The sequence below is a fragment of the Terrapene carolina genome, unplaced genomic scaffold, assembly GCF_002925995.2.
Source record: "Terrapene carolina triunguis isolate 2854851 unplaced genomic scaffold, T_m_triunguis-2.0 Scaffold67, whole genome shotgun sequence".
NCBI lineage: Eukaryota > Metazoa > Chordata > Testudines > Emydidae > Terrapene > Terrapene triunguis.
Window position 1 is genome coordinate 46,290,581 of NW_020664418.1, and position 26,058 is coordinate 46,316,638.

A 26,058-nucleotide genomic window follows, 5' to 3' on the forward strand; every position below is an offset into this window, starting at 1 on the left:
CGGGGGCCGGGCCGGCCGAAGCCGAAGCCGCAGGGGCCAAAGCCAAAGCCACGGGGGCCGGGCCGGGGGGGCCGGGGCTGAAGTCGAAGCTGCGGGGGCCGGGCCGGGGGGGGCCGAAGCCGCAGGGGCCGGGCCGGGGGCCGGACCCGAAGCCCCGCTGCGGGGGCCGGCGCGCTCAGCCGGAGCCGGACTAGGCCGTGCCTCCCCGGAGCCCTTCTCACGCCCCCCGCCACCCCGGGTTACCTGTTGCTGCCTGCCCCTGCTTCTTTTCAGACTTCCCGCGAACCTCTGATTCGCGGGAAGCAGGGGCTGGGGAGGAGCAGGGGGCGGAGCGTTCAGGGGAGGGGAGGAGGGGGAAGTGAGCTGGGGGCGGGGTGGAGATCTGCGGCGCGGGGCCCTCTTGGCGCGGGGCCCAATTCAGCCGAATCGGCTGAATCGGCCTAAAGCCGGCCCTGTTTGTAGACTAGCACTGCCTAAAATTAAAGGAGTGGCCAAACACCATCGGATCAAATGCTAAGTAGAAGGCTACACAACTGATGTTAGTTGACTGGCCTGGCAGAAATTGTTGATGAGCCAATTGTTCAAAGAGGCTTCTAGATTGTTACTTGTGTGCTAGAAGGGTAGTCTAATGAAGGATCGCCCACAGAACACAACAGACAAGACAAGCTGGACTCTAATGAAGTTATGGAAACATTGTGGGCCATATTTTCAAAGGCAATTCAATCCATCCTCCACTGAGTGCGTGGAAATCACCGGAATGCTTCATTTTTGTGCGTTATCACAAAATGAAGGAATTTGCACATGCAAATCCCATGCATACTCCATTTGTGCAGGGAAGCAGTGGTGTGTTTTTTATGGTATCATTTGTTTGCACAGGTGGCAGTGTGCAAAAACTGTATGGGCAAACAACACTTTGTGCACCAGCACAGGTCACCTTCTGGAAAACAGTTCATATGCCATTATATTTCCCCTTAAAGTTTTCCGTACTATCAGGAGTGAAAACCTGGTCCCAGTGACTTCAGCAGGGCCAGATTTCACCTCAGTCAAGTAAAACCAAATAAAACCTCAACTTAATGCTCTGAGTATTGTTTGTGTTCTTTTTTTTCTTCTTCTTCTTTTTTTAAAATGTCAGTACTCTTTAGGATGTAAAGTAGCACTAGAATGTATTTCCCTGATTGGGTAAATAATTGATCACGCCACGTGTTGCAGTTACTTCCAGGGTAGACCGAGTTTGTAAGGAAATGGGGAATCTTTCACATTTCAGAAAGAATGTATTCTCCCTTCCTTCTGGCAGCAACTAACAACAAGCAGGAACAATGAATGTACTGTTTGTGGACAGAAGAAAGCTTTTCAATACTGTTATCACGAAAGTTCTGTTAAACTGAGCTGGTCCAGAACAATGGATAGAAGGGGAAAGTGTGAAAGAACAACTCGATCACGTTTACTGTTACTAACCTGACACAGATAGTCTGGCCTCCCGGCTGAATTTCACATTAGCTATGTTGGTAGCCACACAGTGAAAAATCCCACTGTCTTCTGCTCTGAGTCCGGTAATCTGCAAGACTCCTTTGGGAAGCAGCGTGTACCTAGAGGACATGAAAAGAACAAACAAAAAAACAATTGCAGAATGCAACGTGGGTGGGGAGCAGAACTGCACGTCCCAGGTGAGGCTGCCCTAACCTAGGCCAGTCGGGACCATGCTGACACCCACTAGCCCCAGTGTTTAGGGGTACATACAGGTGCTGCACAACCCAGTACAGCACCAAGCAAGCTCAACCAGACCCAAGGATCGGGGCCTATATTTTAAAAAATCCTTTCAATGTTAATCTCTGGTCTCATAATGCATGGGATTTATCCTCCGTTTTGAAGAGACATTCTCCCTTCCTACGTGTTTAACAGTAGTAACATTCACTCATAAGGAAGGCGTATAAAACACTGGATAGGTTGGGGCTGGTCTGATTTTTTTAATCAGGACACCGTCCCTTTAGCAGGAACTTTCCTCTCATGTTCCACTGGAATGTTCCACGTCAAAGGTGGCGTCCCTGGTACATCATCTTGCTATACCAGAGATAGGAGTCACCAGCAAAGAAGAACGTTTGCGGAGAGGGAACTAGCGAGATGTGAACGGTTTTAAGAAATCGTCCCCACTGAGTGCGGCATCGTTTTCTTGACTTCGTTAATAGTAGTTTTCATGTTACCAAAATTGGACAATGTCCCGGGGCGGCTGGCCCCTGTAACTGAAGTAAGTCCAGCTTGCCTGTGCTAGAACAGGTGCTCCCAGCTGGGCCAATTAAGGGGGTGGGCTGCCCCTGGGGCTCTAACGAGAGTTCCAGTGAAGGGCTGGCTGTGAGAAGGAACTGGCTGAGGGTCAGCAGGTGAGAGAGAGGCAGGAAGCTGGAAGAAGCAGGACTGCCAGAGACCCCCGGGAGGGGAGGCAGTGAAAGCGTGAGTTATGAAATTGGTTTTGTTTGTTGGTTTCAGTTTGGGAATAAAACTGCCCCAAAGAGACTTTGGGCCTGGCAGAGAGTCATTTGGAAGCTGGGGAGAAGCCCTGCCTTATCACAGACAAAAATATGATTATTCAGATTTCATTGGTTGAAACACAAAAGAATACCACCTCCGCACCTCAGCGCTAATTTCCCGCTAGCATCGTTCCATGTGGTGCAAGATGGCTCAGTTTGGCCTCGTGGCACTGGACCAGGTTTCACAAATGGTGATTTTTGTCCACCCTATACCCTGGTCTCATGATGCGGAACGTGTTGGGCTGTTGACCACATTCATTGGCCAAACACACCAGAACTTCTGCCGTGTGTCTGTTACTATGGACGCTGCCAATAAAACTATCTCTGTCTTACTGGCTCCTCATGATACGGGTGGGAATGAACCTCAGACCTTCTCATACCACATGTCAATAGAACAATTAAAAAAACAAAACTAAAACAACCTAGACTGAAAAGCATTAGTGATCTGGCAAACCAATAAAAGCCAGGGAATTCAAAGTTAAAGCTTAAATACTGTTCTCTCTTTAACCCAAAGGGATTAACCTTGATGTTGCAGAAGTCTCTAAATAACATGCTTCCTTGCATGCTGTAATGCTATGTGATGTCAATGGCTTGAGTTACACACAGAGTTTGTAGGTTTTAGGAAGTCTGAATTTTCTGGCCTTTGCGAGTCAGTTCTGCATAACCTTAAATGAGTGTGTTCGTGGGTTTCCAAGATATATATTTATTATAGGTTGTCTGGCATTTTTTTAAACAACCAAGTCGTTAAATTAGCTGGTAGTAGGTCATTACATTTTGATGAGTTAATGATTATTTCTGTCTGGAAGATTGAGACTATCTTTTCTAGATCAGCATATGGTTAAGTGTCTCTAACCGGCTCTCAATGTGGGTTCCAAGGGCTCGGCTGAATGTTTGAGACAGCATGACAGCAATCAGTTTTGGACGTTCTGCCGTTGATTGCAATCTCTCTGGGACTTTCAAATGTCCTTTATTTTGGATGAATTATACCACCAGAAGCCTTCATTTTTGTTAACAATCTGCCCACCACATTAGAAGATTCAATTCCAAAGCTATTATTCTGTCTTCAAAGCCTCAAAGTGTAACACTCAGCATACAAATGTGTATGCAATTTATACACAGAATTGCACCAACCATGATTAATGTAGAATTCCAACTCAGCTACAAAGGAAGCAACCCTCTTCACCAAATCCCATTGGTGTCAGAGATTACAAATGTCACGATTTATGGACTGAGCTAATGTTAAAAACCTGCTGGACAACCTTCATCCTAAAAGAAGCAGAATCAGTTCAAAATCAGGATGCCCAGCACAGGTAGAAGGAGCCTACACTAGCTCCTTTGAAAGCATCTGAATATTCCTCCTTCACCAAAGGAAAAGTAGAGGGCAAGTTGGGCAAATGGGTTTGGTTATCAGAGCACTGGATTCTGTGGCTGTTCCTTTTGAGCCTCAGCTAAAGTGAGGTGTGGTGGTCTCCCTCAAATCCCTACCAGACGCACGGCCAATGTTAGCAGTCTGGGGATGTGGACATACCTGGCAGTCTATTCTGGCACCGCAGTTCCAACCCTGTGCATCTCTGGAACAGATACATGAGGAACTTGCTCACAAATCTGCCCATGGCATGGGCCTGCTCTAGCCGGTTCTAACAGTCTCATTTTGATGAGCGCCAAAAATGTTAGGGCCCAATTCTGGGGCCCTTACTCACATTGAGTAGTACTTACCTTAAACAAGTATCAGGGGGTAGCCGTGTTAGTCTGTATCTACAAAAACAACAAGGAGTCTGGTGGCACCTTAAAGACTAACGGATTTATTTGGGCATAAGCTTTCGTGGGTAAAAACGATAGCTATGCATCTGAAGAAGTGAGGTTTTTACCCACGAAAGCTTATGCCCAAATAAATCCGTTAGTCTTTAAGGTGCCACCAGACTCCTTGTTGTTTTTACCTTAAACAATCCCACTGTGCCATGCATCCTGCTGGCAAGCACCCTTATGGAGCTACTCACATGAGTAAGTACTATTCAAAGGGAGTTAGGTAGAAGAATAAAGCCTAGGGTATATGTCTATACTGCCACAAAAACGCTGCAGCTCAGAGTCTCAGAGCCCAGGTCAGCTGACTCAGGATTGGGTTGTAGGGCTAAAAATAGCAGTGTAGACATTCAGACTCCGGCTGGAGCCCAGGCTCCCGCTCCAGGGTGCCCAAACGTCTACACTGCAGGTTTATAGCCCTGAAGCCCAAACCTTGCGAGCCCAAGTCAGCTGACCCGGGCCAACCACGGCCAGGCCCAGGGTCTTTTATTGCAGTGCAGACATAACACTAGTAGGCTACAAACGGGTAGATGGAATACACCAGGAAAATCAGACCGTTGCCATTTTAAACTCTGTGGTCGGTCTCTTGGGCGCTTCTATAAGTTCACAGTAGAGCTGAAAAGGTCAAGTATTGTTCTGGTTCGCGTGTGTGTTTTGTTTTAGCTCCAAAGGAACCAAGCCACATTCTGAGGCTGAGCTGATGTTTTAAAAACAGGGGCCTTTCAGAAAAATATTTACAGCTTCCTGGTTTCATCTCTCCCCAGTGTGCGGACATCAAGACACGATCAAGGTGTGCCGTGATGGATTGGCTCCGGGAAGACTTGCTTTGTGGTTCTTTGGCTGCAGCTGTGACTTTCACAGACTGGAGCCAGCACATCATGCGCTTCCTGTTACGTGCTGAAACTCTTCCCAAAGACGAGGGTGGCCTGCCACCTGTCCCTTCATTCCACTCCGACACTCAGAAGATCAAAACAGGCTTAGCGGCACTTCCTAAGCAAAGGGGGAAGGCTGTCAAACAAAGGAAGAAAGGACATGCCATTTAAGTTTTCAGACAGGGCAAGAAGGGGAAAGTGATTTTGGTTTTTTTAAGGAGGATTGAACGGGAAAGAGCTAAAAAGGTCTTCTGTTGGCACCCTTCTTTTGGTCTCGTTGCCAAGGCTGGGGTATTACAATGTAGCTCACTTGGGAAGGCAATGCTAGTGATTAGATTGTATTTTAAACCTTCAGAACATAAAAGGATCTTATTGTACAACGCTTTGTCATGCTGGTGAGCGCTAACTTTTGTGAGCCGTCCCTTGTGGAGGGCTCCTAGCACGGGAGAATCAACCTGCAGTGGGAGCAAAGTGCAGAGATAGATATTGTACATGGCAATCTGATTAAAAAACCTCTCCGGTCTGAGACAAAACATGGCCAGTGACTGCCACACTGGCTCAGGAAGAGGCCCTACAGAAAGTGATTAAGGCTATACAGGGTGGCCAGGACAGTATGTTCCCAGCCCCTGGGATGGCCCTAGGACGCATTAATTCAGCACATCCCCTAGCCAGAAGCATAGGTGCTGGAACTAGAGCAGCACCCCCTGGCTTGAAGTGGTTTCCATCATATACAGGGTTCACAGTTTGGTTCAATGGCTCTCAGCACCCCCACTATACAAATTGTTCCAGCACCCCGAGCCGGGAGGATGGAGCTCATGGCATAGATTTAAATGCTTTCCAAGGCAGAAACACAAGAGAAGAGCCTTCTTTCAGGTGAACCCCGATCTGACGTGCAGTGGGCCCAGATAGTGCATTTGCATCTCTCTCTACCTGCAAGAGAGCCTCTGGCCTGCTATTTCCAACATGTGGGTGTCGGTCAGTAATAAGTGACCTCTACGTCTCTTACCTATCATTGTCCGTGTTGATGGGGACTCGATTCTTTTGCCACAAGATTACAGGCTCTGGTAAACCATGGATCTGGCACTGGAACCTTGCGACACCGCCTTCTTCCACGACTGCGTTCTGAGGGTGAATATGGAAGTCTGACATAGCTGGAGGAGGGAAGAAGAGAAACAAAGACACGAAATGAGATCACAACAGCTCAGCGCTGAGAGGGCGCACTGCCAGCACAGGTCACAATGACCCAGCCTGGCAGAAATATCCACCACTTCACCTGCCAAGAAACAGCAAATACAAGTGTCGCTTGTGGGGTCATATCTGAATTTGGACCCGTGCCTGGGGGTGTAGAAACGATGTTTGCACACCAGGCATTTGCACATGCAAACCCTGCACCCGGGCAAAGAAAGCAGGATGGGAGGCTTGCGATTACACAATTTACGTGCTCCGCAATCATGTGTAGAAGTGTCCCCACCATCACAGCAGGGGCCAGTAGGATGCTCCTTGTCACTCATTGGCAGTCTTTGTCGTCAGCTTCAGTAGGCTTTGGATTCGGCCGCACAGCAGAAACGGTCTTGTCTCTGCACTTTTCATTCCAATGCTGTCAGCGCCCTTGTGCCATGTCCACCACAAACGTCCTGTCTGTGGGTTTGACTTAACTTCTCCATTAACTTTATTTTCATTTCTCCATTGAAAGCGTGCAAAGAACAGGCTAGCAAACATTTTATGGAAATTGATTTTTTGTTTGGCACATACTCCAGGTGGCCTCCTATCATTTCAATTTTCTGACTTCCAGCATCACAAAAGGAAAGGGAACAACCCCAATAAAGTCAGGGCTGTTAGAATGACAGGATCAGAACTGATCGCGACAGAGGTTGGCAAACACTGTCCAGCATCAGAGATGATCCTAGTGCCAATTTTAGTGCATATTTTCTCCATCACCCTAATAGCAGCAGAGGGACCAGTTCAACTAGGCTGACCAGATAGCAAGTGTGAAAAATCGGGACAGAGGGTGGGTGGTAATAGGAGCATATATAAGAAAAAGCCCCAAATATCGGGACTGTCCCTATAAAATCGGGACATCTGGTCACCCTAAGTTCAACAACCATTCAGAAAGGAGAATTGGTGACAGAAAGGAGAATTGGTGACATTACTGAATACAAAGAGACGACAGGCCAAATTCTAAGCTGCCCAGATCAAGACACTGGGACTCACTAGTTAAGTACAGAACTAGGAGAGCTATCAATCACACAAGAACTCACACAGCAGCCCCTAAACCCCTGATCTAGCATGCACTGGGCTCACTATAAAACCAGGGAGGGAAGTCCTGGCTGGGAATCTGGAGAGGAAGGGTCTAGGACACTGCAGAATGATCTACAGTAGCGTTCCCACCATTGGAACCATTGATGGATCTGCACAGGTGATCAGCCTCCGGCATATAGTCACCATGTCACAAGGCCAATAGTTTTAAGTCTGAGCTTTGTCCGTCATTCATTCCAGTCAAAGAAAAACTATAAAAAGGGAGCACTGTCCTGAGGGATCCTTTCAACAAATGTTCGGGTTAGTCCTTATTTTAGCTCTCCCAAACTGTTAGCATGATGCAGTGGGGTTTTGCAATAATTTGGGAAGAAAACAGAGTCCCCCCTGTGCTAACATGGCATCACGCTCTGGAGGAGGATAGGAAAGGCCACAAACTGCTTAAAGATGGCCATGCTTATCAAGGAGTCGCACACAGTCATGATAGGATTTGGGGTATCCTTCAACAGAAGACAAGTTTAAGACAACAGCCCAATGTTTGTTATTTCCTGGTCACGACTCTCATTAGGATATAGGTTGCCCTCCGTTACATTAAGGCGAAAAGCACGGGTATAAACTACTGATTCACACATCTACCTCAGTTCTGCACAACCACATAACATGCACGTTCCTCCACAGTTAAACTCAGTTACTACAGGCCCTAAGCCTGGGAGGTGATGAGCATCTCCAACAAGCATCCTTTTCAACCAGTGGGCCTGTAGTGATTCCCACAAAGTGCACAGGACTTCGTAGGATTAGACCCTGCATGCCCACAACATCTGGGGTCGCCTGGGCTTCTCATTTCAACCAGCTGTCAGCAAAGGATAACTCTCAAAGCATCAGGGAAGGAGAAGAAAGACCAGCCTTTGCAGTACAATAAGAGTAATAATCATTTGTGGGTAAAGTGTCTGGCATGCTGTTAGCGTTCCATAAATCATCATCATCAGAATGCAATAATTATTACTATTAATTAATTGGAAGGTGTTAACTTTTGACTGCGTAATAAACATAACATGGGCTAATAAACACCTCAGAGCCTTTATTTAGCTCATGATTCATTTTTAGTGCCATATACACAGAAGGATCCCTCAAGTTACCATATAATATAAACTCCAAGAAAATCACCTATCCCCTAGCTCTGCTTTCCCATCCCTAAAAACACCCCTCTCCCGCACAGAAAAGCCCACCTCCTTTTACATGTGTCAAGGGTAATCAATGTGCATCTGCTAAGGAACAAGCTACGTATGTGTCAGGGTCGCTCATCTGCTGAATCCAGTTGGGCTCGGGCAGATGGGAGACGGCTATTAGCAATACATTAAATATGTGCTGCCTTAAACCACCCTGCTCCCCAAATCATCAGTCTCAAGTTCAACATGCTAAATAAGGATTTGTTAAGCTGATTGAATAGCGCTTGGTAGAAAGCCCCAGCACAGGGCGGTTGGAGGATTGGGAAGGTTTCCCCTGGACCCTGCTCTTTGGTTCTAAGTATTTCATTAATATCCATTTTGTTTCAAGTGCTTGTGAATTCCCCTTGCCATATGGTCTTGTGTAGACAGCAATAACATCCAAGCTGCCATGAACCCTCAGCACACTAGACATATTGCACGGCCGGATTAAAGCCCACCTAGTCTATGGGAAATCTAATGGGAAACATACTAACCTGGAAACCGCACACACAGGCATACAGAAACATTTTCTGTTTTCCCTTCAGGGAGTATTTCTGGGGAGGGTCCTGATACTTTCAATAAAACTGACCGAACCTATTTCTGATTTAACTTTTGAAGGTGAAGAATGATCCCTTATCCCTTTTTCTCAAAAGGGCAACATGCCTGATTGTGGGCCCCGAGTTACCCTGGCAAGCACTGCATGAGCTATCCCACTGACTTCAAATGGAACCACTGATCTCAGTCAGTGCTCACCAACAGAGGGACGAGTTCCAGAAGGAGACCTGGTCCAACATCCTCTGAAATCACTGGGCCACTTTCCATTTCAATGGGTTTGGGCTCAGGGCCAGGATGAGGTACGTTATTGTGTCCATCAAATGCAAATTACTATTCAATCCTCTATGGATTCTCTGGGTTTGTCCCAACAAATTCACCTCATGAAGGGCTTGATCCACATCAGTGGGAGCTGGAGCCATGCCCCGTTTTTGCCCTGTAAAAGTTAATGCCTTATTTATTTTCCTACTGTTAAACTGATTCGTATTTCCATGAATAAAGCTCTCGTCAAATATAATGAGATGGAAGGAAATCCTACACTAGGGGAAAGAACGTGGCCTGCGCAATAAACTAATGATGATGTATTAGTATTGTTTGTATTATGGTAGCCCCTAATCAAGGATTAGGAACCCATTGTTCCAGGTGCTGTACAAACACAGTGAAAAGACAGTCTCTATCCCCAAAAGGGGGTACAGTCACCACCACCTACCTGTCAATAGTACATAAGCACCCACTAACTGATAACCAGGCACACTGACTGACCGGATGATCACGCTGTAATTGGTATCGGCGGGCTAATCACCAGGTGTCCATGAACTCACTGAACTAAGTTAAATAAGAAAACAAAAACGCCAGCAACGCAGATGCCCCGCATAGCGACTCACTGTAAGCAGGCAGAAACCACAGGCTGGAAAAACGACCACGGTGCTCTCTAGCAGTACCCAATATTGACATTTCACAGTAGCTGAAGGGGTTAATTTGAGGAGGGGCGGGTGAATGAAAGTAGCCCTCGGTAAAGAACGCATTTCTATTCCTTTATTTCAATCGTATTTCGTATAGGTAACATTGCAGCGATAACCTCTACTCTTAAAGACACTGGTATTAATATTTATCATGAATAAAACATGTGAGGTGATAAATAATTCAGTTATGAGGATGGTAAGTAAAATATTACTCTTCAGTGACCCTGTAATGTGGCTTTGAAGCATAGTTTTATGTTAAATGCCTAGGAAACACCGCGACCCCTGCCAAGGCAGCTGGTTTTCACAATCTGCATTAAAAATTAATGCACTGACCTACAAAATGCTATTTTTTAAAGCAGGTTTGAAACTTTCTTTAGAGTTACAAAGACAAAGGCTTTGCTGGAGCTCATATAAACTGCAACAAAGTTAACAGCAAGTGAGCACCTGGATGTTGTTCCCGACCTGGAAATAAATCACTTCGGTGTGTAAAGGAGAAAGGGGTGGGAAACTGACTGCTTTATGGGACACCATTCAAGGGAGATAAATCTGTACATACAATCCTACCTACTTCTCACCTGACTGCACAACAAACTCACACAGCTGAGCGCTTGCTCCTCTGACTCTCCTGCCTTTCACCAGGAAACACTCGGGTTCCTGTTATCAGGGGGGCTTAATTGTTTAAACATACGCTGGGAGCAGTGCTGCCCACACCTTCCCGACACCAAGGACGGCATCAGCCACTTGCCAAGAGCCTGAGGGCTGCATCTAATTTGCATGCACATTTACATAATTATTTTTTAAACTAATTGCATGAAACTATAATATTCATTTGCACTCTTAGTCTCCTAGATAGGGAGACACTATCTAATCCATCTATCTTGGTTTTTTAACTTAATCCATCCAGTTGTCCCCAATGCAACCATCACTGCAGCATCTGAGTAGTAGTGGATGAGTGGAAACTGCTGGCTGGTTCCGTTAACCTGCTGTTAGAGGGTATCTGACCTGGTCTTTCCCCCTTAACACTTTCTACTGGTTCAGCTCCGACTGTGGTAGCAACAATGGGAGTATTAGTGTAGGCAAGGCACCAACATGTTGACCATTGTGTCATCTAACACTGCTAAGTACAATTACGGACGACATGATGGTTAAAAATGCCCGTAGCTGCTGGGGCATTGGCTATAGCAAACATCACTCTGAGCCTGTGTATAAGCAGATGTGGTATCCTCCCCTCCAAGGGAAGTATTTCAGAAGACCACCACAGGCATAGAGAGCCAAGAATGATGCTGGTGGTATCTTTATCACCAGAACATGACTACGGCGTGAAACGTCTCAGAGCTGCTCCCGATCAACTGGGCCCAGGGCTAGCTCGAACTGGCCCTCCCGTCCTTTTGCAGTGCCACACATTGTCCATGCAGCCAAGCAGAGGAGGTGCTGCACCAGTGGACCGGGGGCTGCACGAGCCGTACTCACAGACTGCAGGCAGTAGCTGGGCTGATCTCGTAAGCGATAAAGTGTTCGGTTGGATGTGAGAACTCCAAAAGAAGCCCCAGGCCATAGGTGCCGACTCCATGGGTGCTCCGGGGCTTAAGCACCCACTGAAAAAACAGGGGGTGCTCAGCACCCGCAGGACCCAAATTAATCTTTTGTGGGACCCATCCCCTGCTCGGCCTCTTCCCCCAGAGGCCCCGCCTGCCGCTCCACCTCGAGGCCCCACTCAGCCTCTTCCCCCCAAGGCCCTGCCTCTGCTCTGCCCTGAGGCCCCGCCCATGCTCCGCCTTAAGACCCCGCCCATGCTCCACCTGAGGCCCCGCCCATGCTCCACCTGAGGCCCCGCCCATGCTGCACCTGAGGCCCCGCCGCTCACCCAGGGAGAGAGAGGGCGGAGAGGAACACGAACCAGCAAAAACAAAAGTCAGCCCCTGTGCCCCAGACGCTGCAAGACACAGGGCTGGTGATTCTGTAAGGTGATACTGTTCCTTCTAATTCAGTAGTGAGCCAATGTCTCTGCATGGCAATGTGGGGGAGGACCTGCTGCAGGAGACCCCCCATCTTTTGAATGCGCTAGAAATCCAAGGCTCTAGCCATTTTTTGTTATTGAAGAGCCTATGGCATTTTTCATCACTATGTCCTGGACACAACCCAGTGTGGACATTGTCTAGCCTAAACAAAACCCTTGAGTCATCAGTTTACCCATAAACAAATCTAGTGTTCTCCCTTGAACCATTGTTGTTTCTCTACCAAAACCCCGACCTATGCCCAAGTAAATGTTCTGATGCATGGACCCAAACTCTGCATCAGTTCCACTGGGACTCCATCTCCTGACTGACCGTGCTGGGGGCTCTGCCTTTCTCCAGCACTCAGGACCCTCCGCTACCACCATCACCTGGGAACTCCGACCAGTTCAAGCCTCGTGGAGTGGCTGAGATCCCTCCCTCTCTCGCTCTCTCTCTTTTTTCTACCTCAGGTATTAACCTTTAATAATGTAACTGTTATGTTTGTTTAGCCCTCCTTCTGTAGTTATCACTATTATTCAATAAATAACTTTTATGGTTAAGCTGGTTGCTTCTCTCTCTCTCTCTGAACTTTACTCTTTTGTGTTTTTAGCTTCCTCATTTACTCTGCAGCAACGCTCCGTTTACCTAAGCTAAAGATCCCTGCTGCGCCCAAAAATACTGTGGGGTTTGCTCATCAAGAGGGTTACTACCAGTACAACTGTGATGTGAAAGTGGGGATAGGGACATGCTGTGACAGACGAGGGTGGCAGGTTGGAAGTGCTGCTCGACCCAGACTACTGAGTCTAGGGGCATATAAGGGTGGCAGCTTGAAAGTGCTGATTGATCCGGTCCGCTCAGACTTGCTCAGTTAGTGTGTGTGTGTGTGTGTGTGTGTGTGTGTGTGTGCGCGCGCACGCATGCGGTTCTGGGCCTGGAGGAACCCAACCCTGGGGAACCTAGGTCCTGCAGGATAGCTCCATTGGGAGGGGACTTGCAGAAGGGACGAGTAGAGCTCCATATGAACACACAAGTGACATAAGCAGGACATTAATAGAATTACAGAACCGCCCCCCACCGCACGGAAGAGTAACCCTAATAAATGAGCATACCCCAAAGTAACAAGCAAAACTGGTAGCAACTGGAGAAATTATCCTTCACTTCTTCTTCCTAAAACGGTCGTGTAGTGTTGCTCAAATGCATTGACTATCACATCCCACTCAGTGGTTGGCAGACAGTGGGAGAGGTTTCAGTATACAGTGCACTAGGGAGCTTCCAAATTCAGAATTCCTTTGCTATAGGATTCCCGGAGGAAAAGTCCTCAAGACATTGCACTAAACCTGCAGCATCTCATAGGTAAGAGGCAGATCTTGACCTCATCCATATTCACAGAGGATTTATTACGGCAAACAAGTTTGCTGGGTCTTCCATAATCGAAGAGCAAATACACTCTCCAGACTAACAGATGCCACGGAAAGTCTGATGTAATAAAAATGAAAATAGGTATTGAATGAAATTTTCTTTACTCCGTGAAAAACTAAATTGAAACCATTAGTGGCCAATCCTTTTTTGTTCAGTAGAGCATTAGTGCTAAGCAAGAGATTGACCTAGATCTGATGTAGAAAAAGAAAACATTCACTCGGTATGTCAAAGCAAATCCCATGCCGGTTAGAATCATTAAAACGCAAACATTATTATCAACTGCAGACACAGGGGGAAAAGAACTCTGAAGGTTCAGTACAAAGCATGGCGTTTAGAGAGCGGGAAGCCCTGCTACTTTGTAATCAATTACTCCAGAAAACAACACACCCAAGTTGCTTGTGATCCAATGCAGTGATCCAATGCAGCCTTAAGGGCACGTCCTGCAAGGTGCTAAGCACCCTCAAAAGCCATGGAAGTCCAACTGTATGCAAAGCGACACGCGAAAAGGGCCGTCACTTCGATAGTAGTGCTCCACATTTCTGCCCACCAACACCTCAGACCCTCTAGAAATTGCAAATCACAGGTGAAAATGAGAGTGTAAAAGGAGGAAGAGTCGTGATGCTGAGTTTTTATATGCAGCTTTTCATCCAAAGCCCTCGAAGTCCTTTATAAAGGAGCGTGTGTACCACTAACCCCATTTTACAGATGAGAAGACTAAGGCACAGAGGTAAGTGATTTGCCCCAAGTCACAAAGCAAGACAGTGGCAGAACTGGTTCCCTTAAAGAGTGGTTCTTCCCTGAAAGGTAATGTTGTAAAAATGTCACTGTGCGAGGGGAACGGCCTTTATCATGTGTCTCTGATTTTCTCACTGATGCTAGTTTACTACTAAAAAGGCCTTTTTCCTAACAGGCCATCCCCACAAACTCAGTCTGAGCCCTAAGAGGCAAGCCGTGTTATTTCCATCTCGTACATCACCGTGTTATTTCCATCTCGTACAGTAACAGAAGCTCTGCTGGCCAAAGCAGGCCCTCAGACACCAATACACCCCACTGCCTTCTGATTACCCCTCTCTAAAGGCTAATGGCATAGCTGTGGCCCGCAGAACCTGTATAACTGAGGATGATGCATAAGAGGGAGAGACCCCTGAGTCCTGGGTAAGTCCATGAGGACAGTAGTCGGAACAAATCTTTTTATTTGTACGCTGAGCAAATCTTGGAAATCCCTGAGACACAATGAACATGGTGAGAATCACATTTCTGGGTGGAAGCATATTTTAACCACCTTCCATTCTGCTTCCCGTATATAAGGGCGTAGGGAAGCCTCTATAATAGTAAGACAGCAGTAAGATCAGAGCCTGATCACTGGCCACCCTGGAAGGAATCCAGCCGACAGAAGTCAGAGGGACCTTTTCCACAGAGTAATTAAACAATGTGCCAATTAAATGTGTATCTGAAGTATTTCAACCTCATGCTGAAAGGCATGTGAGAAACAATCTTCGGGGTCCGTTAGGCTCATTAAATGCTGGCAGTCCGCACCACCCCTCACCCATCTCCAAACTCCCCCCAATAGCCAAGTTCCCACAGCAAACACAAGGATTATGTCCCTCTTCACTCCCTACCGCTTTAAGAGACCTGGCACCATTAACCTAGCAAACTATCTGAATATTTTCAAAGGAGCTGGCAGGTTAAGGCTTAACAAATATGGAGTCTGCTTTATCTGCAAAGAGAAATTCTTATCTTGGACAAGGTCATTTTATTTGCTACCCTTCACACTCTGGGAACTGAGAATCGGCCTGTCTGAAAGGAGCCCGGACATAAAAAGGGGTTGTGGAGAGAGAATAAGCAAATTCCATTGGGTTTCTCCTCTCCTCTCAATGACCCCTGCTTTCAGAACAGAACGGTTTTACGAGTCTTTAAGAAAAGACACTGTATCTTCTTTTTACATTCTTTTTAAAAAGATGCATAAAAAAAAAAAAAAACCACCTCACACAAGAGCCCAGTGGCTATTCACAGCTGCACTGCAACCTCACCCTGACTGGAAGCTCACTCTCCGTGTCTAATGATGCTATTGTGTGAGGCCGTGGCTGAACGGCTACAGAGCCCTATTTTGAATGCATGCGGCTTTGTGCATAGTGAAGCGTGAACAACAGCGCCGCCCATTTATCTATTTAATTCTCCAGGAGTATCAGAAGTGGGGGCCGTCACTCCCAGCTGAGGGAAATGAAAAATCGCCTCTCTCCCAGCTTTAAAAAGGGAGGGACCTATTAGAGAGCAGCAGTGCCTCGCTCTCCACCGAAGAAAATCCCCTTCAGCTCTTCCCTCTAATAAGAGGGTTTAAAATCCCAAATCTCCATTGTGCACGTTGGGTCTCAGATCTGAAAACCAAATGGGCCGTGAGACTCCGCAGTGTTAGAATGGAGGAAGACATTTTGGATGAATGCAATGCAAACACGCAGCCACCAGAAGATAGAGGGACAAAACCATTTTTGCTATGTACGGTACTGCACTTCCCAACCAGAGTGGGGGTTTCTGAAAGGGCACGGGACTCCATCCCACACTCTCATTAGCCATCTTCATTCCCCAGAGCAGCCCCGTTGAATTCAACAGGCCTAATTGAGTAAAACACACACAGGATCAGGCCCAAAGCTTGTAACTTGCTATGCGGATTTTCAACAGTTTTGTGTCTATTGTCCACGCCTGGAACCAAATACAGACTCCAATTAGCCACATGTTTTCTGCTGGCATCCAAACCATTTTTCAGCTCCAATAGTGGAACAAACGGAACTACTCCCAGAGCAAGGCAGCAGGAGAAGGAATGGCTGAATCAGGTTCTCTGGAGCGTGTTGTGGTTTTTTTTGTTTTTTTTTGTATTGACAAAATCTCCCAGAGCACAAGATCCCTCTCATTTCTTCACTCTCCCGCAACTCAGAACTGATTCTTTCTGACCAAAGTTGGGTGAGATGATTTAAGCCAAATATGGTTCCCAAATAAAGTCAGATCAAAAGCAGTTCTCAGGCCAACATGCCAAGTTTCCACCTGGAGTGGACCGGGGATTTTTATTCCATTAATTTATTTATTTATTCTTGCTGCTCAGTTTTAAACCGCCTGAAGACAGGAGCTGCTGATGGAGTTTGAATAGCGCTGGTGCGCTGCATCGCATTCTAATAACCCATCTCGTGACGGAGCAGCTGTCTACGGGAGAAAATAAGCAACAGATACTAAAAAAAAAACCAGCATCCCATACTCACAGTAAGATGAAATCACTTCATTTGTGTCAAGCGATATCGGCTTTTTACTTTACAATTTACATGGCCATGTGCCAAAAAACCAGGCAATCTGCACCCTCCCCCCTTTCAGTCCAGACTGGTTGGAAGGTAGGGGATGCATTGGGGTGGGGGAGGAGGAACATGTTGTGGTGGAAATTTTAGGGACTTCAGCTAGAATTCTTCTAAGGGTCTCCGGGGAAACACACATTATCACAAGACTCTTCCACTTTCCCAGGGGGTGTGCACCACACTCCCCCTGCGCAGACCCAGTGTCGATGGCTGTTGCACAGGGGAGGAGCCCTAGCCATGGCCTTACCCTCTGGCTAGCCCATTGTCTACTTGCGTTGTGGCTCGTCCCTGCACAAGCTGGGGGGAGAAAGGTTTTCCATCTTCATTCAGCTGACCCAGTGCTCTCTGAGTCGTTGAGCAGACAGCCCAGCACCAGGCAGATCAGGGAGACAGGAACAATGCCATACTTTTCTTCCTCCTGACCTGGGATCATCACAACTGATCGTTAAAGCTAAGCTGCGCTGGCTCCAAAACGGGAGTGAGCAGGGAGTGAGTGCACCTGAAAGGTCCTCGCAAGGCACCCTTGGGGGGCTCCATTCTGCGCTAGGTGGGCTTTTCCCAACTCAACTTGATGTTTCCTACGTGTCCTTCCTTTGGGGGTCCAGAGTTCCCCTCCCCAACACAGAACAGCCAGATGGAGGAACACCCACAGATCCAGCTTCAATGGAGCTCCTGTTCTCTGGCTGCCCCCGTTGCCCTAGCAACTGCCCATGAAGCAGCCATGCTGCCCCGGGGCTCTCCAACCACACACAGGCTGTGAGAAGAGATCTTAGTGCAGGGATCGGCAACCTTTGGCACATGGCCTGCCAGGGTAAGCCCCCTGGCAGGCCAGGCCGATTTGTTTACCTGCCGCGTCCGCAGGTTCGACCGATCGCAGCTCCCACTGGCCGCGGTTTGCTGCTCCTGGCCAATGGGGGCGGCGGGAAGCAGAGGGATGTGCTGGCCGCCCTTCCCGCAGCCCCCATTGGCCTGGAGCGGCGAACCGCAGCCAGTGGGAGCCGCGATTGGCTGAACCTGCGGACGCGGCAGGTAAACAAACCGGCCCGGCCCGCCAGGGGGCTTACCCTGGCGGGCCGCATGCCAAAGGTTGCCAATCCCTGTGCTAGTGTCTCAACGGGAAATCCAGGGGGTATTGAGGAGTGTAACAGGCCTGATCCCATGGGTCTCCAGCAGAGGAACCTGCCCTAGAACTGGCCTCCCCTCAATGGCATCAGAGAACTTTGGTTGCCCTTTCCAAGGGATACAATATTGCCCAGTGTCCGGATTGTAAAGGACACAACATCTTTTGTTTTAAACAATGGTCCTGAAAACTTTGCCAACGCCCCGCCCTGCAGAGCGATGTTCCCTGGCTTACAGGAACTTGGCGTTATTCAGTGGGATTCCCCCGGAGGACAGGTGGAATTTAAAAGATCTAGGATGGCAGGAAGGTCTTTTATAAATCTAGTTTTTAAACGCCGTGATGTGGGATCCAATCTCAGACCTTCACATAGACAAAAACGCCAAACCAGACAGCACAACTCAGCCAGGTAAAGCTGTGTCGTCAGGTCAAAGAAAAGCATCTTCTTAAGGCGCAGAAATTAGTTACCTGTTTGTTTTGTTGCTTCACTAAAAGGGTGGAAAGAGGCCGAACCATCAGGGGGATAATTTCTGTGCATAGGTGCTAAATATCCCCAAGAGGTAGGTACTCACTAACATGACTCCACCACACACAGGTTGCAAAGGAAGGACACGCAGTATTCATAGATTCTATGAATAGATTCATAGATTCTAGGACTGGAAGGGACCTCGAGAGGTCATCGAGTCCAGTCCCCTCCGAGTAAAACCTCCGAGTCCCAGCAAGGTCCATCCAAGCCACATTGTGGATGGTCCCAAGCAGGTGAACGAGGCGAAAGGAAGATGGCACCAGGGGGCAACCACAGTGGCAGCGGGGAATGCCAGCCCTGTGCTGGTGTCTCACGCCCATCAACACGAGCCAGCCCAGAAGGTCGTGACGAGGAGGGAAGATGACACCGTGGCTCCCCCAACCCCCGCATGGGCCAGCGGAGCAGAGCTGACACTGGGAGGGGCAGCACCTACTGGCGGGACCCCTCACCAGTACACACGCCACAGGAGTCCCTGGAGGAGCCGGGGCTGAGGCAACTACAACGCCTTTGCGTCCTCCTGCAGCAGCTCAGTTCTGCCTTACGCTGCTAGGTCCTCCATGGGCTTAAAGGCACTGAGTGGCCCTGTAAAGCTACTGCTCTCCTTCCAACCAGCTTCAAGGCATTCCCACGGAGCTATGTAGGGCAGAATTTAGCTCAATGTATTGAGTCATGAAAGTGACTTATAGGTACATGCATCATCTCCTACATCTCAACAATTCAGATGTTGATGGGCTTCTTTTCAATACACACGTGCATGCTCTGTCTCTCTCTCCCAAACACACATATCCAAGCCATGCTGATAGTCTTAAAGAATATCGAGTAGATTTATAGTATTGATGATAGTTCACTTATTGGAAAATAACTACCACACCATTAATTTTTGATACAGGAACACTCTCTTGTGAATCTGAGATCTTACCCGGGACAGAAACGATCTGTGAGCCATGCATGGAAAGGGACAGTGATCAGATACCAAAAGGGGCTGGTTCACACCAAAATACACTCTACAACTGTTAAAGGCCAGAAAGCAATAATCCGACGCTTCCCCCCAGATCCTCGTTTCTTATGATCTTACAGATGCTTTTTCCCTGTAAATTCAACCCAACTTCTATGCAGAGAATTAATAAAAAAGTGAGAAGGCTGCCAGAAAAAATCCCTAGCTCTGACACGGAGTTTTTCCAGCCAGAGATCTCCAAGCACTTTGTAAGTGAGGTCAGTATCATGATTAGGGTGACCAGATCGCAAGTGTGAAAAATCGGGACAGAGGGTGGGGGGTAATAGGTGCCTATATAAGAAAAAGCCCCAAATATCAGGACTGTCCCTATAAAATCGGGACATCTGGTCACCCTAATCATGATCCCCATTTTACAGATAAGGGGAACTGGGCAGAGAGAGAGAAGTGACTCACTCAAGGTCACCCAGGCCAGAGGCAAAGCTGGGAATAGAATTTGCATCCGCCAAGGCACAGCCCAGGGCTCTATCCTCTAGGCCCCACTGCTTTGCATGTTTTAACTAGCTTTTAAAGATACATGGTACCAATTAATGGAACACAGGGTAACTCTTTTGGCCACTCCCATCCTTTTTATAGCACCAGCTTGTAGCCCTCAGGAGCTTTCTGGCCAGTCACCGGCTAGGCGGAGCTGCAAAACAGAGGACAGTGGAACATTTGTTTTCCGGCGCACTCTTCCATGCAACACATTTTCCTCACAACCTGCCCTTTCAGCACTCTCCTATTGGTTAAGGGGAGAGCAGAGGTTTCTATCAGAGAGGCGGCATCACGGGGAGAGACCTTTATCAGCAAGCTGGCTTGCAGTCATTTTTCAGGAAGGAACGGTTCTCTGACTCTGAGACAGCTTTTAGTGTATCCTGAGGCAACCATTTGTGAAACAAAAGCCGGGCTCCCCCCGCCCTGCCGCAGTGGGGGAAAAGGGAGTATTAAATGTCATAAACAACTCTTAATTTGCTTGGGAGGGTGCACATGGGGCTTACGGAGTTCACTCTGAGGTTATCTGACATCTTTACAAAGCGGCGGCGCCGACTAGGTGGCGCTGGTTAGCTCGGGGACACTCCGGCAGTCCTGCAGAGCCATTCCGGAGGCGCGAGTTTGAAGGAGGCTATCACAGCGGAAGTGCCGCCTGTGCCGGGCGGCTGTGCTTGGCAAAAGGACTCCCCCTGATACCAAAGGATTAAGCCTGGGACTCGTGGACGATGGAGCCAGGGCTGGCTTTTATCTCCCATGGACTCCAGAGACGTGAACAGCAAACCACAACACTCGTTACATCGGCAGCGTAGCCTTGTGGCAGCAAGGAGCCTCTGCTCCCTGCCGCTGTAGCTCGTTGTTGTACCAAGTGGCTCCTTCTAGCCTTCCCCGTCCCCACGGTCAGTTCATTTGAAGGCATACATCTGCAGGACCCAATCCTGAGAGGTGCTGAGCACCGCAAGGCAGTGGGCAAGATCCTGGGGCCCCTACTCAGGCAAACTATCGTTGCCTTCGATAGCAGCGGGGACAACGGACCACAGGAGGTGTCCCCAAGGGAATTTCAGGCGCTCAGCAACTTCTCAGGATCAGGCCCAGATATTGTTCCCTGCCTGATATTTTAGTGCATGGGCGGGTGTGCTGCTTCCTGTGATGTGCTACCACATCTAGAGCAGACAGGCACTATTTTACCATGGTGATGATTTACAGGTCTAGTAACACAATTTAAATGCATCATGCGTTTGATGACATTGCATCCCCCTGGAGCAGAGCGCGTCGCCAAGCTCTGAAAGATTTCAATTTGGTTTTAACAAGACACCTACCCTGATGGGAGAACGTCCCTCCACTGTGCAGCACCTGACCTCATGCTGCAGGTGAAGACAGAGATCATGAATCATCACATTCAAGTCATTCCGACAGACCCCGGTGATAATGGAAAAACAAAGAAGAAGCTGTCTGATAAACCTCCAGAAATTGGTGGATCATAAGGTGCAAACCAAACAATCCAGCATGTTGCCAGCAGACAGTTCTCCTTATTTAGATTTTTTTCCCTACCCCTGACACATGCAATTAAAACATATTACTGTTTTGATTTGTTGTATACTAAGGATGCTGACTGATGGTATCATGGGAAGTTCTCTAACATCCATTTTCTGCACTTAGCTACCACCTGTTGGGTCCAATCTATCCTGATATCGAAGCTGTAGGACCAGTAAGATTGTATGTTGACAATTTTCAGGTGGGGTTAACTATCTTAGCACTAACCAGCAATAACGAAAGAACACAGAGCTCTATCCTGCCCCCACTGAAGTCAATGGGAACACTCGCAGAGATTTCAGTGGGAGCCGGCTTACCGTATGTTGCAGGAAGCATAACAATTTTCCTTTTGAATATGATTTGATGCATTCGTTTGCCTTTTTGTTTTAAAGATTGGGACTATGTGCCCGTTTGGTTTTGGCCTCTGGGAAGGTGACATGCAATTACAGAATTCTGAAGGAAAGGAAACGAAAGGAAAGGCAAAGGAAAAGGAAGCCATCCATTAGCTGTGCCCACTGAAATGCCACCAGGCCCACTTTGAGAAGAGGGAACTCTCCTGATTTACAAAGGCTAATGAATTTTAAATGAGATGCATTTTTTAATTTTTGTTGTTGGCGATACCCATTTCTCGGCTAGCAATCATTTCAATAATAGCTTGAAATTTTCAGCATCTGTTTTCAACAGCTCTCTTGTAATTAGCTTACTAATGTATTTCACTGTGCCTTTGTTATTTTCAGAGAATTACTTCATTCCCAGCTATCAGAGAGAGTGCACTTTAGTCTATACGGAGGCTGGCCTTTGTTCCCTTGTGGTTATTCACATGAGGGAAGATGGCTCAGTGAATGACAAGCCATTCTATCACAGCACATTCTACATTTAATGTCTTTATACTGGCTCATTAATTACCTCAGAAAACTCCTTTCCGAATGGAACCTGTGATTTATAGAACACTGGGGCAGCACGCCATTTTTATCAGGGCTACCGCATCAGTGCAGTTAATTCACTCTCTCATTTCCCTTTCTATTACAATGCCTGACAATCCTAGCCTAAGTCTTTACTCGGTGGGAGTAAAGGACTAAGGAACTCAAGATCTGGCTTAGAACTAATAAACTTGGAGCCCAATCCAGTAACCCTGACTCATGCAAGCAGCTTCATTGAAGTCACTGGTGCAACAGTCTCCTCAGTCATGAAGGAATGTTCACACAAATAAGGTCAGGCCCTTTATCTTTTCATTAAACCTGTTGATCCACAATGTGGCAAGACGTACAGCTGAGTGAAGGTCTCGGAGACCCTGGCAAGAACCAGGCACAAGGATACATTTTCAGCCCTTACTTACCTGGGTATCAGTGAGACACAATAGCACCGGGAAATATTTACTCTCTCGTACCTCAAGACCATCCCTTTGCATTGTCCAGGTTGGAAAACAGAGATTGCAGGGCAGATTAAAGAGTCCCAGTTGCAATACTCAATGTCTACATGACATGCACGTTCTGCTTTGCTACAGAATTACCAGCCTTGCAATGATATCACAGGGAGGGGAAAGAACAAGAGGCAGCCGTGCCATGCTTGGGGAAACTTCATCAATGCATGTAACCCAGTTAGAGGTCAGAATAAGGGAGAACTCCCATCTTTCCAAAGGACTTGATTCCAGGGGCCTCTGGAGAATCTAAGTGGTGGCCTACTTGTCCTGTCCTGAGAAGAATACATTTTGGCCCACAGCTAAGGCTATGGTGTACACATTGAATGTCTTGTCACTCCTTCCTTTCCTGTAGGGTCACTGGTGAGAGAGGCCAGTCCATTCCTCCGTTTGATCCTTCAGGTCAGTCTAAACTTCGTCCTTCAGCAACACGACCAGTTCCAAATACTGGCCAAGGAGACTTTGAATGCCACATCATCGTTCTCTCTCTGTGCTAATGCTGTTTTGCTTTTCTGACCCGCTCTTTCAAAATCCGTGGGCTGCTGGACTTTTAGAAACAGGCAAGACATTTGCTTACTGCTCTGTTTCACAGATTCAAACGAAGAGGAGCAAGGATAGGGATCCAATAGTGAAGCGTTTCTACGATGATAAGAACTGGGAGGGGACCTGGTGAGGATAATGCCACATTGGGAGCCAGAAGTGATCAGGCAATCTCTACTGCCTCTGTTCAGATCAGGTTCTTATGCCAGGCCCAACACACGGTCTCCAAGGGCCTGTCTCTTTCAAACTCAGCTAGAGAGAAACTCCAGGTTTCCTTTGGTAACGTCTAGCTGGGACTGCTACATGATCTGCCACTCCCTCTTTCTACAGCTTGCAGACATCTTGATTGCCTTGGGATTTGCTGTTGCTCATCAGATGCTCAGCAACTCTTTAGTTGCCTTGTGATATTAGTTATAGCTTTTGTTATTAAATAATGAAAGAAAGCTGACAATCATTTATACTTTAGCAAAAGACATAACTGACTATAAATAAATATTAATAAATTTGTGCTGTACTCACATCACACCAGTCATCTGGGCCTCCTCCCCCCTTTCCCTCCATGAGGTATGGCAGTATTATGTCCATTGCACACAAGGGGAAAGTGAGGCAGAGAAACTAAAGAACTTGACCAAGGTCACAGAGCAAGTCAGTGGCAGAATCAGGATTAGAACTCACTGGTCTAACACTCCTTGTTTACTGCACCACTGAACACATCTCACGTGTCCATTCTGGGCCTGATTCTATCAGGTGCCAAGTGCTCTCCTAGGTGAGTCCTAGGTGCTCACAGCACCTGGCGTGATCTGCACCACCATGTGCTGATGCTAATTTACTCAGATTCGAGGTGAAAATACAATGCTAGGGCAGTGAAGACTGGGATGAACCACTGCGACACTGAATAAGTGCAGCAACTCCCCACCCCCAACCGCCCAGGTTTCATTTCCCCCCTAGACACAGCTAAGCCCTTCGCTGTCATTTCTTCCACGAGGCTACATTACACACATAAATTCTCATTCACTCCTCTGGCACTAGAAACGGCTTCCTATTTTGCTGGCACCGATCCAAGGGGATTCAAGTTGAATTACGGCCGTGCTTCAGAAAATAGGCCAAACGCCACAAAAGTGGGACACGTGACACCTACGTACGCCTCACGCTTTATTCTATTTATTCGCAGAGAGAAGCCCTCGTGGCTGAAAATAGCTTCTCTCTGGAAGTTCCCCTTTCCACTTACTCTGCTGCTGCTGGCTGCTAGCCAAGCTCCTGCCGCCTCAAAGAGAAAGTTCACCGCTCAGGCATATCAGCTCTGCTGAGCAGTCTGTGTGTTTTGATGTTTTCCGGGATTTCTCCCTGTGAACCACCAGGAGAGGTGGATTGGGTTTCTGTGGCGGTGTCTTCTGGTGTTAACCCCTTCCTTGCCCTTCTGCTAGCATTGCTGGATTAGAGGTTTGGTTAATGAGCACAGGCATCTCATCATTCGCTCCCTCACCAAACTCCTTGGTAAGTAATCATTCGACAACGTAGGGCGAAAGCCCCGAGGCAGTGACTTCCATTGCACCATATGTCTCCGTTGCATCAAACATAAGCTGCTTGGACTCGCTTTCAAGGCCCTTCGCGGTAATCTCCACCCCGCCTGTCACCTCTCGTTCACTATCGAGCTGTTGATGCTGGCCTCCGCTCGGCCCTGACGCCAGCCTCCTCTGCCCACTTATTACATTTTCGAACACACACCTTGGTGCTTTCTTCCACTTGCCTGGGAGGCGTCCCCCAGAACCAGCTGCAAAGCAACATTGTTATCCAGTTCCAAATCCCCACTCAAAACTCCCCTCTGCCGTGATGCCTGCAAAAAACTTGACAATGGTTCGGCTCGTAGCGTGCAGAGATCACTACCTGTCATGCTGACCGATGCTGTCTTATTGTTTCCTTGCACTCCCCCGTCTGTCTGTAGCCATCTGTTGTCTCTTGTCTCAAACTTAGATTGTAAATTCCTTGGGGTGGAGACTGTCTTTTTGTCCTGTGTTTGTACAGCGCCTAGCACAAGGGGTCCTGCTCCATGACTAGCAGCAATACAAATAATAAATACAGTAGAACCTCAGAGTTACAAACACCAGAATTACGAATGGACCGGTCAACCACAAACCTCCTTTGGAACCGGAAGTACGCAATCAGGCAGCAGCAGCAGCGACCAAAAAACAACAACAACCAAATACAGTACAGTACTGTGTTAAACGTAAACTACTAAAAAAACAAAGGGAAAGATTAAAAAAAAGATTTGACAAAGTACGTGCTTGTGCTTGTTTCATTTAAATTAAGAGGGTTAAAAGCATTTTTCTTCTGCATAGTAAAGTTTCAAAGCTGTATTAAATCAATGTTCACTTGTAAACTTTTGAAAGAATGTTTTGGTCAGAGTTACAAAGCATTTCAGAGTTATGAACAACCTCCATTCCCGAGGTGTTCATAACTCTGAGATTCTACTGTAACAACAACAACATATGGACAGACCTAGCACCGTGAATGAAGTAGCCATTGCATATAAT

At 47.5% G+C, this 26,058-nt stretch overlaps 1 protein-coding gene across 1 annotated transcript in view; it reads right to left on the reverse strand.

Annotated features, from left to right (window-relative positions):
* The window catches only part of IGDCC3 (immunoglobulin superfamily DCC subclass member 3), a 170,621-nt gene that overhangs the window by 79,732 nt on the left and 64,831 nt on the right, over positions 1 to 26,058 (reverse strand). The window contains exons 2-3 of the mRNA XM_024194974.1: positions 6,201 to 6,345; positions 1,456 to 1,586 (exon numbers count right to left, since the gene is read on the reverse strand). Of these exons, the coding sequence (XP_024050742.1) occupies positions 1,456 to 1,586; positions 6,201 to 6,345 (276 nt within the window). The remainder of the gene's footprint in view (positions 1 to 1,455; positions 1,587 to 6,200; positions 6,346 to 26,058) is intronic.